This window comes from Camelus bactrianus, chromosome 21, assembly GCF_048773025.1.
Source record: "Camelus bactrianus isolate YW-2024 breed Bactrian camel chromosome 21, ASM4877302v1, whole genome shotgun sequence".
In the NCBI taxonomy this organism is placed as follows: Eukaryota; Metazoa; Chordata; class Mammalia; order Artiodactyla; family Camelidae; genus Camelus; species Camelus bactrianus.
Window position 1 is genome coordinate 27343628 of NC_133559.1, and position 18874 is coordinate 27362501.

Below are 18874 nucleotides of genomic sequence, written 5' to 3' on the forward strand. Positions count from 1 at the left end.
TTAAAATAACAAAGTTGTCTTATAGGGTTATAAATGTCCTTTTAGTGTGCTAGGGCTTCTATAAGAAAATACTGCAAGCTGAGTGGCTTAAACAACAGAAATTTATTGTCTCCCAGTTCTGGAGGCTGCAGGTCTGAGATGGGGGGACTGCAGGTTTGGTCCTCTCGAGGTATATGAGGGGGCGTCTATTACAACCCTCTCTCCTTAGCCTGCAGATGGCTGTCTTCTCCCCATTCGTGTCTGACTCTGTGTCCAATTTCCCCCTTTTTATAGGGACACCAGTCATACTGGATTAGGACCCACCCTGATGACTTCACTTGAACTGTAACCCTCTAAAGACCCTATCGCCAAGTAAAGTCACATTCTAAAGCACTGGGGGTCAGGACCCCAACATTATCTCTTTTGAGAAGAACACAATGCAACCCACAATGAATGTCATCATGGAAGATGCCCTACAATGTGGGTTTCTGGCCCGGCAACATTTTTGATTTATTAAAAAGAGCTGGAATTATCTTTGCAACCAATTTTCCTTTTTTATTTTTTTCCCTACATTTTAAGCAGAGAAGATAAACATGGTCTCAAAATATATAAAGTAAAAATGATCAAAATCACAGAGAAATAGACAAGACCATAATCCTAATAGGAGATTTTAATACATATCTCTTTCAGTAACTTACAGAACAAGCAAATGAAAACTTAAGGACACGATACCAGGAAAGAATAATTAAGAAACTTGACTCAGTGGACAAATACAGAACACTCCACCCAAGTACTTTAGAATATTCTTCTTTTTCAAGCACACATGAAATAGCTAAAGAAATTGACTATAAACTGGCCCATGAAACAAATCTCATCAAAGTCCAAATGAATAAAATCATACAGACTAGGGAGAATATATTATTGACCCTAATACAGGTAAGCCAGAAATGAATAATGAATGATAACCAGAAACTTCTCATATATTTGGAAATTTAGCACACATTCTAAAAACCTATGGTCAAAGAAGAAATCATAAGAGAATTAAAAAAATATTTTGAATTGGACAATATGAAAATATTACAAATCAAATTTTATACAATTTAGCTAAAGAAATCCTTAGAAGGAGATGTAGAGCCTTAAAGACATGGTAGAAACGAAGACTGAAAATTCATGAGCAACCATCCTATCCATCTAGAGAAGTTATAAAAGGACTAAGAAATAAGTACAAGAAAGTGAATTTAAATATAAAACAGAAACAGACTCATAGATATAGAATACAAACTCGTGGTTGCCTTCGAAGGGCAGACTGGGAGTTTGAAATTTGTAGATACTGACAGGTATACATAGAATAGATAAACAAGTTTATACTGTCTAGCACAGGGCAATATACACAAGATCTTGCGGTAGCTCACTGTGAAAAAGAATGTGAAAATGAATATATGTATATTCATGTATGAGTGAGAAATTGTGCTGTACACCAGAAATTGACACAACATTGTAAACTGACTGTAACTCCATTAAAAAAAAGAAATAAGTACAAGAAAAGTAGAAGAAATGAAATAGTAAAGATAAGAGCAGAAATTAATGAGACAGAAAATACATGTACGGTAGAGAATCAATAAAACAAAAAAGTTAAGGGCTAATAAAATTAACAAGCCTCTGGTGAGAGGCTTAAGAAAAAAAAAAGACAAAACAAATATCCAAGATAAAGAATGGAAAAAGAGCCCACAGTACAGATCCTGCACACATTAAACATAGGGTCAGGGAAGAACCTTAGAAACTCCTTCAGACAGAAATTCCTAATGTCTTGTTCTCCCCACTCCCCAGCTTTGAGACTGCCAAAATTGCCGCTTAAAATAAGTGGGTTGATGGCTAGACCTTGGAAACATTCATCCTATAGGTTTCTTGGGAGCAATAATATGGGAGCCATCTCCTAATTAGTAACGCAAATGAGGGCCACAGGAAGTTCCTACAATTACATTTTGGGGATAATTTTCCAGTCTCCTTTAAATCAGTTCTTTTTTTCTCACGAAAATGTAATTGATTCTCCCAAGACAATAGACCAATTTTGAATTTCTCTCTAGCAGTGGTGGAATCAGAGCAAGGTGCAAACAAAAATGCTATTATGAAGCCAAATGTTACGGAAATCTAAATTAATTTGTCCCTGAATAATCAAAGTTCTTTTTATTATATGGGCATAACTTGAATTAAGGGAGCCATTAGCAAAAGGCTGGTAACTTTATATAGAAGTGATAATGGACTTAAACATACATAACTCAGCAATATGCAACCTTTGTATTGTTAAATTACCTTATAAACTTTGAGGGAATTTCCAGTTTTATCCTTGCATCAATCAAGAGAATAGCCAATGACTTATCACTGCAGAATATTTGGGTTCAAAAAGACATCACTTTTGGTTCTACTCAACTAAACTGACATTTCCATAAAATTAGAAACACATATTATGAGAATGAGAAACATTAGTTTTCTGTTGAGAAGTATTTCTTTTGGAAGCTCTGATTCAAATTTGCTTTAGTATGTCCATAAACTGAGACAGCTGGAGAGTTGGAGCAGGTCTGACTTGCCAGGTGCTTCACAGTATATGGATTGGTTCCATCAGAGAAGTGAAAAACTTCAGGTTTGTTTTGCTTTTTGGAAAAAGCAAAAGCTACAGAAAAGTTTAAAGAATAATAGAGCAACACTCACATATCACATACCCAGAACTAACCAAAAGTAACATTTACTAATATTTTCTTCAGATCTCTCCTTTTTTTTTAATTTTTAATTTTTTTAGTGGGGAGGAATTAGGTTTTTAAATTTATTTTTATTTTAACGGAGGTACTGGGGATTGAACCCAGGACCTCATGCATGCTATGCACACACTCTACCACTGAGCTATGCCCTCCCCTCTCCGGGTCTCTTGATCTCTGTGTTTTTGGGGGGAAGGGCAAAGAAATAAACTTTACAAATTAAGTTTAAACTCCATATAATCTCTTTTCTGGTGCTTGTCTCCTCCGTCCCTCCCCAGAGGCAAGCACCATGAACTTGCTGTCTGGGAAGTGCTTTTGTTTTTAAGACAGATTTAAATATCCATAAATAAGACAATGGTTAGTAGTGTAGCTTTGTCCTGCAACTGTCTTTTTTTCACTCAACATTTTCTAAACTTATCCATGTAGATATTTACAGCTCTCTTTCACTCATTTTAACTGCTGTTTAGTATCCCATCATATGAATAAAACACAATTTATCTTTTTTCTTACTGATGGACTTTCAGAATGTTTCCAAAGTTTTGCTATTACAAATCACACTGCAGTTAATATTCTTATACATCTCATCATGTGTGTTTGAATTTCTTAAGGACGGTGGTCTCCTCCTTTGCTCATCAGGCTGCCCTATCAAGCAAACATTTAACCGCCTATCCGCAATATTTCTATGCTTATTTATAAATCATATAAATGTACCATTATGCCAATATACAATGGCCACTATAAGATGTAAACTTTTTCTTAAAAGATAAAATAAATAAATACAAAGTACTATTATTTTCTTTCCTACACCCCATTTGAATTGCTGGGATGGAGGACATAAACATTTCATCTTTACTTATATTATTATCATATTATATTATTACTATCATGTCACAATACAATATGACATTATTATTACTATTACTCACCAAAGGACTGTACAATTTGCATCCTTTTTAGCAGAGTAAGAAAATTTCCATTTCCCTGCTACCTTACTAACACTTGATATAAACAGATGCTTTACACATTCTATTTTGAAAAAAATTTCAAACCAGCTGAAAAGTTGCGAGAATGTCACATGACTTCCTGTACAAGCTTCAGCTAGATTCACCAATTATTCATACTTTGCTACATTTATTTTCTTTCTCCGTCTCTCTCTCTCTTCTTTCCTCCCTCTGCTCCTTCCCTTCATCTGCATTTATATTTTATTTCCATAATTTTTTCCTGAACCATTTGAAAATAAGTTGCAGAAAGTATGACCTGTCAGTCCTAAGTACGCCCACATGTAGCTCCCAAGAACAAAGGCATCCGCTTATGTAACCTTGGAACAATGATCAGATTCAGGAAACAATGCTCAGAAAGAACTGTAACATTTCACCGATTTTCCCAGTTGAGTTCTTTTAAGTAGTTTTTTTCTGACCCAGCACACACGTTACCTTCAGTCTTCTTTAACCGGAAACTATTCCTTAGCTGTCCTTCCTTTTTTGTGACATTGACATATTTGAGGCCAGTTATTTTGTCTCCTGTTCCTAAATCGGGGGTTGCCTGGTGGCTTACACGTGACTAGATTGGGTTATGCACTTTTGGCAGGAATACTGTATAAGTGGTGTTGTGTTCTTCTCAGTGAATCACAACAGGAGGTTGTCAGATTTTTTTTTTTTTTAAGTTTCGCCACTCTGATGCACAAGGAATGAAATTGCATTTTATTTTGTGGAAGGTTAAGTAAGCATCTTCTCCTCAGCAATTCGTGTTTCTTCTTTTAGAATTGTTTTTTAAAATAATCTTTGACTACTTTTCTTTTTCTTATATTATTTGCATTTAATTTACTTACAAGAATTTTGTCATACCAAATGAATCAACATTTTTTTTCCTTCCTGACAAACTGCAACAGAAGCAACATGAACCTATTGACCTTCAGTAAACCTAGGTGCAATAAAAGACGTGTCTGTGTTGATCAGACCGACAAGCTTAAGCTACCTTCAGTATCAGATATTAATTTAATATTGAATATTTCCTAGATCACATGAGCCTGAAGTTTGTTGTCCAGCGTCTTTTACACTTAGGAGTATTTAATTCAGTAGGTGCTTACTTTTAAGTCAATTAAATAGAGCTCTTTTACATGTTGATTTTTACGTAAAGACAGAACCAGAGAACTCCCAGTTTTTCTATGAGTTTAAAAAAAAACCTTTTTCCTTGAGAGCCCAGGTAGGTCATTTACATCTCAAAGGCACCGAAAGAGAAAGACAAATTCATCCTCTAAGGGTTTATGCAAAACCTAATCATCTCGGTTATTTTCAGGGACTTTTTCCCCCTAGTTCCCAAATACCCACTCCAGTTTAAAGAAATAACAGTAATAGATAATAATATATATATTATTTACTCCCATTCAGATGCCTTCACTTTCAGTGAAACTAGGAAGAGAGAACAGGATTTGGACTCAGGTACCAAGACCCCCCACCAAGATAAAAGCAAAATTGCATGAGGCCCACTTCAATATAACAGCAAAACCATTAGGGTCATTGTTCTCCAGAGCTCAGGGATACTGAGGTCACAGTGTTACAATTAAAAAAATATTTTCTTTTATTTATGGGAGCACAGCTGAAGATTGTACAAAATATACACTAAGAGGATCATATATAAGATGGAACAGAGCCCTGATCATCCCTAGTTAATTATTCATGGCCAATGTTATCAAAGATCAAGCAAACAGCAATTCAGAATGGTCTCTCAGGGTCACAGTTCTCTCCCAAAAGGGGAACTGCTACCCAATGCCCTGTCAGTCCAAAAAGGGAGACCCCCAACCAGTGTCCCATCAGAGATGAAGCTGAATGAAAGACCAAGACTAGAAAGGGAACATCTCAACCAACGCTTCACCACAGACGAGGCCAATGCAACAGGGAAGGAGACCCTGGTGTCGTCACACGTGAGCCCAGTTATTGAAAGACGTCTCAAGTGACCAACGCAGGTTCTAACACACACATGCAAACAACAAACAAAAGATCAGACAAGGTGTAGCCCCCAAATCCCACTTCCACTCCCAGATGGAGGCCTCCAGACAGACGGGCCCAGCTCTCAAAAGAGAACGGACCAAGAGTGGCTCTCAATGAGCCCAGAATGGCTCACTCCCTGCAAGGGAAGAGGGCCCAGATGGAGCAGGTGGAATTTTCCCACTCTGTGCAAGCTGGAGTGGCTCACCCCAAAACGATACACACAAAAATGCAAACAACAAACAGGCCACAGTCGCACGATCAGAGGAGGTGTAGTTTAAGAATTCCACTTCAACCCCCAAAAGGAGGCCTCCAAACAGACAGGCCCAGCTCCTGAAAGAGAACAGACCCAGAAGGGCTCACTTCTCAGTGGGAATGAGCCCAGATGGAGTGGAGAGAATTCCCAGTCTGCTGGAGCTAGAGCGGCTCACCCTTAGGCGGCTCTGAATGCAGACCGTAGCTCCAGGCGTTTCTAGGCTCCAAAGAGTCTCATGCTGTAGGGCGCTGGTGCCTGCTGGGGACAATCCCTCTGGGGTTCCCCGGAGTGAAGTGAGCTCTGGCAGCTGCTGGGACCCCAGGAAGGGGCTGCCCCGGGCCAGGGTTGACCTGCCCCAGGTACAGACTCCTGCGGTGGCTTGCCAAAATTGTTCCTGAAGGCAAATTCATGTGCCGGCTGCACCATGAGGCCAAGCAAATGGGAAACATCAAAGTTTGGAGCAGAGAAAGGTTTACTGCAGGGCTAAGGAAGGAGGATGGGGTGGCCCATGGGCCCAAAAACCCCAACTCCCCAAAGGGTTTCAGCAAAGCATATTTAAAGGCCAGGTAAGGAAGGAGGGTTGCAGTGCATGGGATGAGCTCGTGCACAATTCTCTGATTGGTTGATGTAGAGGTAACAGGGCGGTCAACACTACCAACCCCTGGGCGCCAGAAGGTCTGGGGCCATGCTTTCTCAGTCATCAGGTAGTTAATTTCTTCCCTTTGGTGGTGGTTTTAAGCATCTGAAAAACTCAGGAAATACACACAAGATACTATTATCTGGGTGCTTCAGAGAGGAGCTACAGCAGAGGATATGGGGGATGGGCCTGACCCTGGAAAGCCCCACAGGGTCTTGCTCAGTTACAACAATTAGCTTAAGAAAAAAGAACACAAAGAAAAAGAATGGTAATTTCAGTCTTCAAGTATTTCATTGATTATCCAGAAAAAATATGCTAGCCTTTACTCTCTTCATAGACACAAGGTTATGACTGATTTTTATGACTCCTCCACCAGTCTAATGCCTTTGCATTCAAAGTTCCTCTCCCAGTAGGATGACTCACACTTTTTATTACCCCATCATTATCATTCCTGTTTTGCCAGTTCTGATGCAGAAGCTGAAGGCAAGGTCGTATCACTGGAAAATGATGGGGATGGGACCAGGAACCCACCACTGGCTCTTAGTGTGAGACCCAGAAAATGGCTGACTCTGTTGTTTGGATATGCAGCTGTAACTAAGGGAATTAACACACAAAGCCTCTAGGCGTGCAGTCAGAGCTGTAAGGTTACCTTCATCAAACAAGGCATGACGACCTTTATACCACTTTACTTTGGCCCCCATATGTGAAGCATGAGAACACTATTTAGCAGTCACTCCCTGAATCCATACCAGCTGCTATCCAAGGGAAATTCAGATCTGGCAGGCTTTGGTGGCAACTTCAGAAATACGCTAAAGCTATCCTCAAAAGGAGGGCACGATGCCTTCTTGCGGAATACCTTATCTGACTCTGGCAAGATTAGAAGTGGCTGTTTGCCCCTGAGCATCAAGGGACCTCTGCGAAGTCATGGATTCCTCCCAGCTGAGGTCCAGAGCTAAGAACTACGGGCTCTAAACTGTACGAAATCAAGTATGTGTCAATACATTTTTAAGAATGGCTGTTCGTAGTGCAAATTTCAAACAACCTTGGTAGAGAATCATTGTGAGTCATGTTGTTTTCCAAGTCTGGTTTTAATGACTGCGAAACACAGACAAGCTGGCTGGCGCTTGGGCAAAGGGCACTCTATTTTACTTACTTCATATCAGAGCTCATGATCCTGGTAAATTTAAATGAACCTAAAAGGTTGCCTGAACCATGGTCAGGCCCATAGGGAGAAATTTTGAGTATCTCTCTGTAAATGGGCGGATTCCTCTGTAAATACAGCATGTGATGGAAGCTCCCAGGTGGAAACAGGAAGAGAAGTGGCCAGAGAGGAGGCACATAAATTTTGCCAGGGAAACTCAGGGAAGCTTCAGTTACTAAACTCCAGGGTAAAGAGGAGCGTGCCTCCTTTTCAGATGCTAAGGATTTTCTGGGCTTCTAGGATAACTGGTTCCTAAATGTAGGAGACAAACGCCCTTCTCTTTAAGATAAAGGCCTTCTCTAATCCAAAGCTAAGACTCAGAAAGACAGTCCCCAGAGTAAAATCATATCATTAGGAGAGTGAAACGCTGGGCCACCTGGCTGGGTGTGAGTTACCCCCAGATATACTTTGTTGCTTTGGAAAGAGTCCCTCATAGAGAGCACTCCGGGGGATTTCTTTATTCATGTAAAAACTGAACAGCGCCTTTCTCTGAAAAGGGCCAGCCCCTGATGCCTTTTCAGTATTTGCACGTGGCTTTGAGGGCAGGGTGGGCCAGTCTTTTTCTCACTGTGTCCCTGGACCCCAACACACTGCCCAGCATATAATTCTATACTTTCCGACTGAGACGCCCCAACCAAAACACTCAACCCTTGATCAGCTCTGGCTACTTTCTCTTATCCTTTTCCAATGGAGTTTGACCTCTGAGATACAGCGGAAAGACTGACCTAAAACGGCGAATCTGCGTACTTCCCCTCAACCCCATTACTTTCTATATGGGGGATCAAATATATAAATCAGTCTGGCCACCCGCTTTTTTGTTTGTTTTTGTTTTTGAGAGCGGATGAGAATTTTATACTAGTAAGAGTTACAAATGCAGATGTAAGTTGTAAAAGACCCCACGTCACTGGGGATGGATTATAGAGCCGAGGCCAATGTCTCCGCGGTCAGCAGCAGCCGCGCACATGCCGGAGTGCCCCAGGAATGCCAGGAGCCATGGGAAGTGGTTCGTGCACATGGTCTCCCTTCAGTTTCAGGGCAGGCCTGAGAGGTAAGGTGTCTTATGTCACCTTACACACGGGGAAGCAGTCCCAGTGAGGTCAGCAGTGGGAGCGGAGGCTGGGAGGAGACCCACTGGGAGGAGAGGCTGGCCAGAGGGGCTAGGTGGCCACACCATGTGACAGAGTGGGCTCGTCCGTGGAGGAGGGTTCCACGCAACGAGGTCGGCCGCGTCTTCGCCTTCCCTGAGAGTGAACTGATGGAGCCCTCACTCGTCAGAGGAGCAGGGGATGGGCTCCTTCTTGCAGCTGCGGTGCCTGGCGCGGTGTCGTTGGAGGTGGTTGGACCGGGTGAAGGCCTGGCCGCAGTCCTCACACTGGTAGGGCCTCTCGCCGTTGTGCACGCGGATGTGCTGGGCCAGCTCCGAGGCGACGCGGAAGGCCCTGCCGCACTCGGCGCAGAGGAAGGCCTTCTCCCCGGAGTGGATCTGCTGGTGCCGCTTCAGGGTGGAGGAGCGGGCGAAGGCCTGGCCGCACTGCGGGCAGGGAAAGGGCCGCTCGCCGGTGTGGATGCGCTGGTGGCGCGCCAGGCGCGAGGGCTGCGCGAAGGCCACGCCGCAGTCGGCGCACTTGAAGGGCCTCTGGCCGGTGTGCAGCGTCTGGTGCTCGATCAGGTTGGAGGATTTGGTGAAGCACTTGCCGCAGGTGGAGCAGGGGAAGGGCCGCTCGCCCGAGTGCACGCGCTGGTGCTCCATCATCCGGCTGGCCACGGCGAACTCCCGGTCGCAGGTGGGGCAGCGGAAGGGCTTCTCGCCCAGGTGCGTGCGCTGGTGGCGCAGCAGCGACAGCGGCTTGTTGAAGGTCAGGCCGCACTCGGCGCACGGGAAGGGCTTGTCGTTGCTGTGCATGTTGCGCTGGTGCTTGCGCAGGTCGGAGGAGCGCACGAACGCCTTCCCGCAGTCCGGACACGGGTAGGGCTTCTCGCCCGTGTGCGTGCGGATGTGCTTGCGGTGGTCCGAGGACCAGGTGTAGGCCTTGTCGCAGAAGGGACACTGGTAGGGCCGTTCGCCCGTGTGCAGGCGCTGGTGCTGCTGGAGCGTGCCCCGGTGGGAGTAGGCCTTCCCGCACAGCTCGCACGCGTAAGGCTTGGCACCCGGCGTCTGCGTGGGGCTCATCGGGTGGCTGGGCTTCTGGAAGGCCCGCCCGCCCCGCAGGCACTTGTAGGGATGAACCTCCCCTCGCCTGCCCTCCCCTGCGCCCCCCGGTTCCTGGCCCTTCAGGCCCTTTTGCACTTTGGCCAGCACGGCCTCTGCCAGGCTGGCCGGGGTGGCTGACCCCTGGGCTGGTGTGTGTGCCTCCTGCGTGGAGAGGTCCCAACTGCCCCCTACCTTTGGGACACACACCAGAGAGGAGCTGTCTGGGGGCTTGTCTACACCTTTCTGTGCACAGAAATACTTACCAGAACCAGGGAAGTTGGATGGGACACCCAAGGCAGCGTTCAGGTTTGCCCTGGAGTCTCCATCATTGCCGGCAGGTAATGAGCCCCTAAGAGATTGTGTCCGACTGAACCACGTGTGTGAGAGGCCCCTGGGGAGGGCACTCAGAATCATGCTAGCTCCAGTGGAGTCTTTGGTCGGCGTGATCTTTGTCTCATCTCTTTCCCCCCTGGTCTTCCCGGGCACTGTCATGGGGTTCTTTCCCATGCCCTGGGCACTGCAGGAGTCAGAGAATTTCTCTTCTTTCTTGCGGGGTTGATGCTGCCATGGCAAGTCAGGGTTGTCCTCAGTCACTTGGGAGCTGCCCCTTGGACAGGCTTGGTGATCAGGGCCACCAGTGCCCTTTTTGTCTCCTGCCCCTCCACCAGCCTCGTCCTTACTGTCTAAGTTCACGCACAGCATCTGGGGGGCATAAGCTTCCTGAGTCAACCTGCAGAGAGGAGACACCTGGCCCCACTGGTCCTGTGGCTCCATCTGTGCCATTGTGTTCAGGCCCTTCTAGCCCTGCTCCTCCAAGATGGACTTCCGCTGGGCTCAGGATACCTGCAAAAGGGAAAAGTACAAAGAATGGACTTAATCACCTTCCCGGCCACAGGACTGAGGTTCTCACTACTGATCTGTGTGTCCATCCGGTAGCCATGCCAGCCACATTTTTGCGCCTCACTGACGTAGGAGGAGCTGGGTTCTGCTGAAAACTCCACAGCTGCCTTTCATCCTTTGGAGGTCCCACTTGCTGGAAGCCCCAGGAGATGATGCTGTCAGGATGGCCATCTGTACCCTGCCCTGCCCCAGGTCCTCAAACCCCCAACTGCTAGCCAGGTGGGTTCTCTGTGAGCCTGGGGAAGGCTAGATAAGAGGGCAGGCGGCAAAGGTCTGCTCTCCGTCAAGTCTCTTAAATAGTCAGCCCAGCTGGGAAGCTGAAAACCAGGCTGGCTCTTGCTGTTCCTGCCAGGAGTGCAAGTCTGCCATCTCCTGATTGTGACAGCTGGGGAACTGCCTCCCAGGCTCTGGGCTGTGTGGGCCACCTCTTCCAAAGCCAAGGATAAGCTCCTGGGGGAACGGAGGGAGTCAGGAAGACATCAGGGTGTTCCCAAAAAGATACCGAGCTGTCTGTCACTGCATAAGTGGGGCTTCTCAGGCCTGTGCAGTGAAGAACCCCTAGCTTCTGGGCAGGATAAACACATGCACCAGGGAGAAAGGGAGGCCCACCCCAAGCTTGGACTGTCTTTGAAATATTGCTTCGTCTTAAACATTCATGAGAATGTACATTCTGTGTCACGTTGGTTTCAACATAAAAATTGCGTTTTCAGTTACCTTCAGTTTAAATGTTTAGCTTTTCCCCAAGTGTGCTATATTTATCCCATGGCCTCACATATTCCTGGCATGCCCCCATGTGTTCCCAGGGGTGCGCGTACCCCAACTTGAGAAGCATGGACTTGGGGTTTTGACAGCAAGGCATGAGACAAGGGAGTCTTTGAGTTGCATTTTTTTGACTGATTTTATTTTAAGCTTGAAGATGCAGAGAAAGCCTGCCGAGGCTGGTTAATAAGGATTGTGTGTGTGAGTTTTTGGGGAGTTGCTGGATGACAGGCAGGCTAGTGAGGGGCTCTGTGGAGGAGGGGGTTGGGGGGGTGGAGGTTGAGGGGGAGGAGCAGTTTCTGACCAGAGGGCTGAGTTTGCTTTGGTCTGGAAGGAACCCTCTGAGAATCCCGGAGGGCAGGAAGTGGTGCTAGCAGGTCCGTGTTCTGAGCGGGCGTGACGATCCAGGCAAGCAATACGACTTCATCTACTCCTCCCAGCCACCTTTCAGATCGACTCTCTTACTATTACAGTATTCTTTCCGTTTTACAACCAGAAAGGTAGGTTTAAAGAGGTTACTTACCTGCCTGAGGTCCCGCAGCTCATAGGCAGCAGCAGCCCTGGGGTTTCTAACTTCAAGGCCTCCCCCACGTGGCCCCCACACTGAGGCCTGTCCAGGCTGGGCCCTGCCCAAAAGCAGCCACAGCATCCTGGGGGGAGAGCTGCTGCTTTCTGAGGCATCAAAGCCCCTTGTGTTTTCTGGGCCAAGGATCCTTGGCTCAGGGGCCTCATGGTTGGGCTTCTCCCGGCTCCTGTTGACCCAAATTGCCCTCCGCAGGAGAGAGAGGCCAGGCCACAGGCTGCGGAGACCGCTGCCTGGGATGGTCAGGGGTATGAGTCACTGAGTGTTTACTTTCCGAAAGCTGCTTCTCTCCTCCTCCGCCCCCCTCCCCCCTCCCTCGGAGGGATAAGAGGCAGGCTCTCTGCACCTGATGTGGCTCCAGTGGGTCCTCTTTAAGGCGGGAGGCTGCCATCATCCCTTAGTAAGATCTGTTCATTCATTCATTCGACAGATGTTTACCAAACAGTCCAAATTATCTGCCTGTTTGTCAACAAAGATCTCCGAGCCTGGTTTCCTTCTCCATCTGCAGGATGGAGCTGCTGCCCCTGCTGGATGGGCTGGGGGCGCCCCTGCAGTCGGTGGGCATTCAGTGACTGGTTCTCTGTTTCTTGGGCTGCCTGCTCCTCTGCCCTGCAGCGTGGCTCCTGGGAGACATCTGGGTGGATGAGCATCTCAGTTTGGTGGTCAAGGGTCACACAGTAAAGTCACGTCCTGTGTTATGAGCCCCCCTTCACCAAGCTGGCCTTCCCCCAGCTCCTGCCTGGTCATCAGCCCAGTGGCTGTGTGTGGATGGGGTGGCGACGGGGAGGAATCCTCACTTTCTCCTTGGACGCAGGAGCCGTAGAGAACGAGAGGACACAATGCGGTCGTAACTGCGGTGCAGCCTCTCATGGCCCTTTGTGCCCTGAAGCCCGGGGATCACTCCTCCTTCTGACCCTTCTGCTCTGTCCCCATAACACATCAAAGTGTAGCTGGCATACCTCTTGGCCGGAAACCAGGTTTGACATATTTTCAGCATAGTGGTTCTTAGAGAGTGGCTGTGTGTGTGGTTAATAGAGGGACCCAGTACTGGTCAGCTTACCATGCCTTACTGAGGCCAGCATGCCTATCAGGGGCTGTGATGCACCGGTGGATGGCAAAGGGATGCTGGATTGGACTGAAACAGACTTCTGAGGCTTTTTTCTTTCTCTGGGACAACATGCCATGCGTGTTCATGGGGAACTGTTCGCAGACGGCTTACCTTACCCTCCCCCCTCCCCGCCTCCGGCACACACACCCCATTCTACATCACACGTCTCTCACCCCGCTTCCTCTGGGCCACAGGTGAGCCTCCTCGGGGCAGCACGCAGCCCTCTAGCTCACAGCTGCCGGGAGATTGCCTTTCCAGATAGGAAATGCCTCCTGTGTCTGCAGCCACATCCCCAGTGAATACATCCTGCTCTCTTCCTTCTGTAGCTGCCAAAGGTGCTTCTCGACCACCAAGAAGACAGAGAGGAAGGCAGGGGTTCAGGGCGGGATTTTCTGGCAAAGTCGACACAAATATTCCTGGTCAGGAAGGGGAATACTGATGCCGCCGTCTGCTCTCCAGATGTGCTGACCCCCAGATGCGGTCAGAGCACAGTCCTTTCCTGGAACTGCCTCCAGGCTTGCTGGCCAGGAGTTGTCCAGGTGCAGCCCCAGCTCACCTACCTCACACCTGGACATGGACGCTCTGCAGAAGCCTGGCCTCAGGGCCTGATCCAGCTCCTGGTCCCTGCCCCTCTTTCCTTCCATAGAAGGTACTGGGTCCATCCCAGGGCAGCCGCCTCCCACCTTCTCCTCTGCCCACCACCTTCAGGTTTTGCTCTTCACTTCTGGCTCAGACACAGACAGTCACTTACTTGGGAAATGCAGACAGCCGCGTGGGCCCCTGGTCCTGGCTCCTCTGTCACATGTGGCTTCTCAGCCAGCGGAGCTAGAGTTGGGTACGAATCAGCGGAGACAGTGTCTCTGTTCCTCACGATTCTGTGTCCAGTCCAGCAGCTGCGGAGGGAGCTTCAGGAGGTGGGGCCAGTGTAATACACTCAATCTTCCTGCCTGCATCCCAGAGGGCAGCCTGGGAAATCCAGTGGGGCTGCCCTGTCTCACTGCCTGAGCTGATCTGGCTGCTCCCTCTGCTCCCGCCTCCCCCTCCGGCCCTGGCCAGCCTCCCTGCCTCCCTTCCTCCCTCTCTCCCTTCCTCCCCACCTCAGAAAGTTTACTCAGTCCTCCTGCAGGTGGTCCTCTCCCTCCTATTCACTCTGATCCCTCCTTCTCACCCCTGGGAGCAGGGGTGTTCCCAGAATTACTTTGCGGTCGTCACTGGCTCAAAGATGCCCATGACCATTTAGCTGGGGGTGGGGTGCAGGGAGATAATTTTCTTTCCTTATTCATGCACAAACCAGGCCTGTCTCTCCATCTTTCAGCGTTGCTTCCCACGCAGGTTCATTTTGAAGAGAAAGGTTAGCCCAGGATATGGGACTCAGTATGTCCACAGTTTGAACCCACTGGAGTCTAATGTGCCTTTATTGGGGTGAATGCTCAGGACATTAAAATGGGGGATGGGAGTGTGGTACCTTCAGTAAATTATTATTTTTACCCTAGAGCTGGTGGGAGCTTGCTGACACCTTTGCCCTATCCCCGTCCTTCCTGAATGCCTGTCCTTGAATCGTCTGCCATCAGAAGGCCACCACCTTTCTGGCTCTGACTCTGGTCTCCTTGCCCCAAGCATTCCCACTGAGGGGCTGGCCAAGCAGACTTTTTCAAGACCAACGATGTTCCCAGAGTCGTGATGTCATAACGCAGGCTTTTCATTGTGTGCTGCGCTCGACACATGTGGCAATCAGTGACGGGGTGGGAGGTTCATGCTCTAGACAGGAGGACAGAATGTGGCAGTGACTCCAAATATCAGCAGTTCTAGAACTTTCTGCAGAATGACACCAGGTGGGAGGCCTTTGCTTGACTGACAGCACCTGCTCCCTCGCCCCCCCCTCCCCCAGCCAAGGCTGCACAGTGTGATGACTGAGCACACAGGGTCTGGAGTCAGATTGCTCAGGTTCGTTAATCTCATTTCTATCACTTGCTGCATGACTGTGGGGAAGTTCCTTGACCTCTCTGTACCTCAGTTTCTTGATCTGTAATTTATAGATAATAATACCTTCCAGAGTTGTTATGGGGTTTAAAGGAGATGATGTACTTTGCAGAGTGCAAGGGACAGGCAGGGACTCAATCGACACTAGCTGATAGTCATAGTTTGGGAAGGGGGGGACTCACCTCTACTCAAGTCCAGGCGGCAGAGACCCCACCTCTGGTCCCCATCAGAACCTTCTCCCAAGATCTCACCCTGTGGGCGAGCTGGAGCAGTGGTCACCAGAGCCCCCTGGGTGAGCCCCAAGACCACCCCCCTCCCAGCTCCTCAAGACCCACATCATGCTGTAGTGACCTTCCCAGACCACCGCTCAAGTCCCTGGTCCCTGCGCAGGAGGAGGAGCTACAGACAGCGGGATGGGGATCTCTGAGGCTCATGGTGCCCTCTGGGTACAAACGGCCAGATACTCAGTGACACTCTCCACTGACATAGCTGAACATTTCCTCGGCCCTGAGACTAGCACCCTCTTCCAGGCCATAGGGACCCCTCATTCGGGCTCAGCCTTGGGCGCTCACAGAAGACAAGGAAAGAACACCAAGCACATGACTCCTGGGGCTTTCCTATTCTTTACATTTACCTCCAGCCTTTGCTGGTCCTTCTCGCCTCAGGGACAGCAGGTCTGGGGAGGTTAGAAGGGAAGAGACTGCACATCCTTAGTTAATGAACAAATCAAAATAGAATACTCTGAACTCTTCTGTCAATGGGGATCCTTTAAACTAAAGATTACTGGGGCCCTGGGGCATAGTGAAGCTGTTAGAAATTGGGGGAAAAAAAAAAGATCTGAACTCAGAATTTTCAATGAAGGGGTTTTAGAAATTATCTCATGCAGCCCTGATGTTTCACAGTTGTTGAGATACAAGTATGCATTTGTTTATTGCATCGTTCATTTATTCATTCATCAAACATTTGTTGAACATCACTATGTGGGTCTTTTTCAAATTGCAAGAAACAACCTGTGAACAGGACAGGGAATCACTTTCATGAGCCCCAACCAACACTCTTGTTTGAATAGAGTAGAACAGAACAGAACAGAATCAAGTAGAATAGATCAGAGTGTCTCACGCATAATAAAGTTTCATTTCAACTACTTCTTGTCTTCCTTTTATAGGCATACATATATGTGGAGTTGTAATGAAACTGTATTTCTTTTTTTTCAATTCTTACTTTTTATGAAAGTGTAGTCGGTTTAGAATGCTAGTTTCAGGTGTACAGCAAAGTGATCCATTATACATACACATACACATATATATTTCAGATTCTTTTCCATTACAGCTCATTACAAGAAATTGAATATAGTTCCCTGTGCTATAAAGTAGGTCTTTGTGTTTATCTATTTTATATATAGTAATGTGTATCTGTTTGGAGTTTGGAATTAACCAGTCACAAAACTGTATTTCTTACTCTGGTTTGCTTTTGATTCCTGGCCAAAACATTTGAAAAACACTGCACTTTGTATCGATCTTGCTTTGCATAAGGATGATAGGGACCTGGTTAAATATGCTGTTTCCAGGGCTACACTCCCAGAGAGTCTGCAGGTCTAGGCGGACCCTAGAATCTGCATGTGACTCTGAGGCATGTTGTGGGTAGCAAGAGCGAAGGGAAATCAGCATGGCCTGGATTTCGGAGAAGTCTTTCCAAAAGAGATGCCCTTTGAGATGGGCCTGGACGGATGAACTTGAGTTTGCGAAGCAAAGAAGGGGAGGGGTGGGGCCACACCGCCGTCAGGAATTTCACATCGCATGCCTTGGCCATCCGCCTGTCTCCTTTCAGAGGAGCCGCCCTTGCTCTGCTGAGCGCTGCGTGAGGATGGACCTCCCAGCTCTCTGGCTCCCCCTCTGGCTCATTTGAACATTGCCACTGGGATTCTGACCTGCCTCCGAGTCCTCAGGGCCACACCACCTACAGTGCTGGCCTGAGTAAAATGGGCCTTTTCTTTCCAAGGGCCCCGCGGAGCACACACACCTTCCCTCACAGCTGTCTAGCTCGGCTGCCTGAACACAGAGGGAATTCACAGGAGGCGTGGAGAGGGGCGTTTGAGGTTTCCATAAAAACACACCTTCCCTTCCCTTTTACAGCTGCGGCGCTGACCGTAACTGGAGGGGACCTGTCTTCAGAATGATCTGGCGGAGAGTGTGAAGCCAAGATTCTTGAAAGAAATTCCCTTTAGGGCTCTTGGGCTGCAATACTACTCTGTACGTGTGCATTCTCCTGCCAGGGTGAACTGAGGACTGGTCCTGCCTCCTAGCCTTGCAGTGCGTGTGGCTGTTCTTTGGAAAGACTGTGAAAACCTCGGACAAATCTAGATGGGGGGCTTGGGGGTTGGGGGTGGGAGGATGGAGATAAAAACACAAACAAAATTGAAAGTGGTTATAAAAACATACAGGCATACGCTGCAGTTTTTATGTCTTGACATTTGAAAACAACAATGAGATATGTTATGTCCTCATACGTAAAATGAATAAAAATAAAATTAAAATTAAACTCTTGTGTTCAAAATGAAAAGTCTCCACAGTTTGCTAGTGGCTGGGCCTCACTGGGCGAATGTGCCTCTGTCAGCTGCAGTCCTCAGCCTCGCAGAAACAGACACCTGATTCTGACGGGGCTGGTGGGGTGATGCTTCCAGGCAGGGTGGCCCTGGAGATGAGAACCCTAAGTGTCTTGGTTCAGCTTTTCAGCCATGTTTCTTCATCTGGGGGGAACCAAAGAGGGGAGGGAGGAGGATGAGAGTTAGCAGGGGTTCTTTGCAAAGAGATCTGCAATCATTCTTTACCAGGAGAAATGGGGTAGGTGAGGATTCCAGGCAGAAGCACAGTGAATACCAAGGTCCTGGGTTCAGGTCCTGCCGAGCTGGTTTGAGGGGCAGCAGTGGAGCCAGGGTAGCTGAGGGAAGGACAGCAGGAAAGGAGGGCAGAGAAGCAGCAAGGGGCCGACTTGCAAGGCCCTAAAGGTTATGTAAGGAATTGGCTTTATTTGGAGTAAAATGGGAACTCTTCAGAGGGCTTTAGGTAGACAGGTGATATCAATTCATTATTTTGGCAAATATTTAGAACCCACTGTGTGCCAATTATTGCTTTAGACTTTAGGGTTTTATCAGTGAACAAAACAGATACAAATTCCAGCCACAAGAAACTTAAAACACTAAAAGGTCTATGTTATAAAAGAAGAAAGTCTCAAATAATGACCTCAATTTCCACCTTAAGAGATAAAAAAAAAAAAAGAAGATCAAAGTAAGCAGAATAAAGGAAGTGATAAAGATTGGAACAGAAATAAATAAAATGAAAACAAGTGATAAGAAAAAAACAATGAAACCAAAAGCTGGTTCTTTGAGAAGATCAATAAAATTGATCATCCTCAAGTCAGACTGATCAGGTTAAAACAGAAAACACCAAGTAGTAACATCAGGAAAGGGAGATGCGACATCTCTACAGATGCTACAGATATTAAAATGATAATAAAGGGATATTATGGACACTGTTAACCCAATAGGTC

General features: G+C 47.4%; 1 protein-coding gene across 1 annotated transcript; it reads right to left on the reverse strand.

Moving 5' to 3' along the window:
- Window positions 1-200: 200 nt before the first annotated feature.
- ZNF648 (zinc finger protein 648) lies at window positions 201-12464 on the reverse strand. The gene is made up of 2 exons (XM_074349902.1): window positions 12181-12464; window positions 201-10841 (listed from the first exon to the last, which is right to left on the reverse strand). The coding sequence occupies exon 2, from the start codon at window positions 10779-10781 to the stop codon at window positions 9072-9074; it is 1710 nt and encodes a 569-aa protein (XP_074206003.1). The 5' UTR covers window positions 10782-10841; window positions 12181-12464; the 3' UTR covers window positions 201-9071.
- Window positions 12465-18874: the final 6410 nt, after the last annotated feature.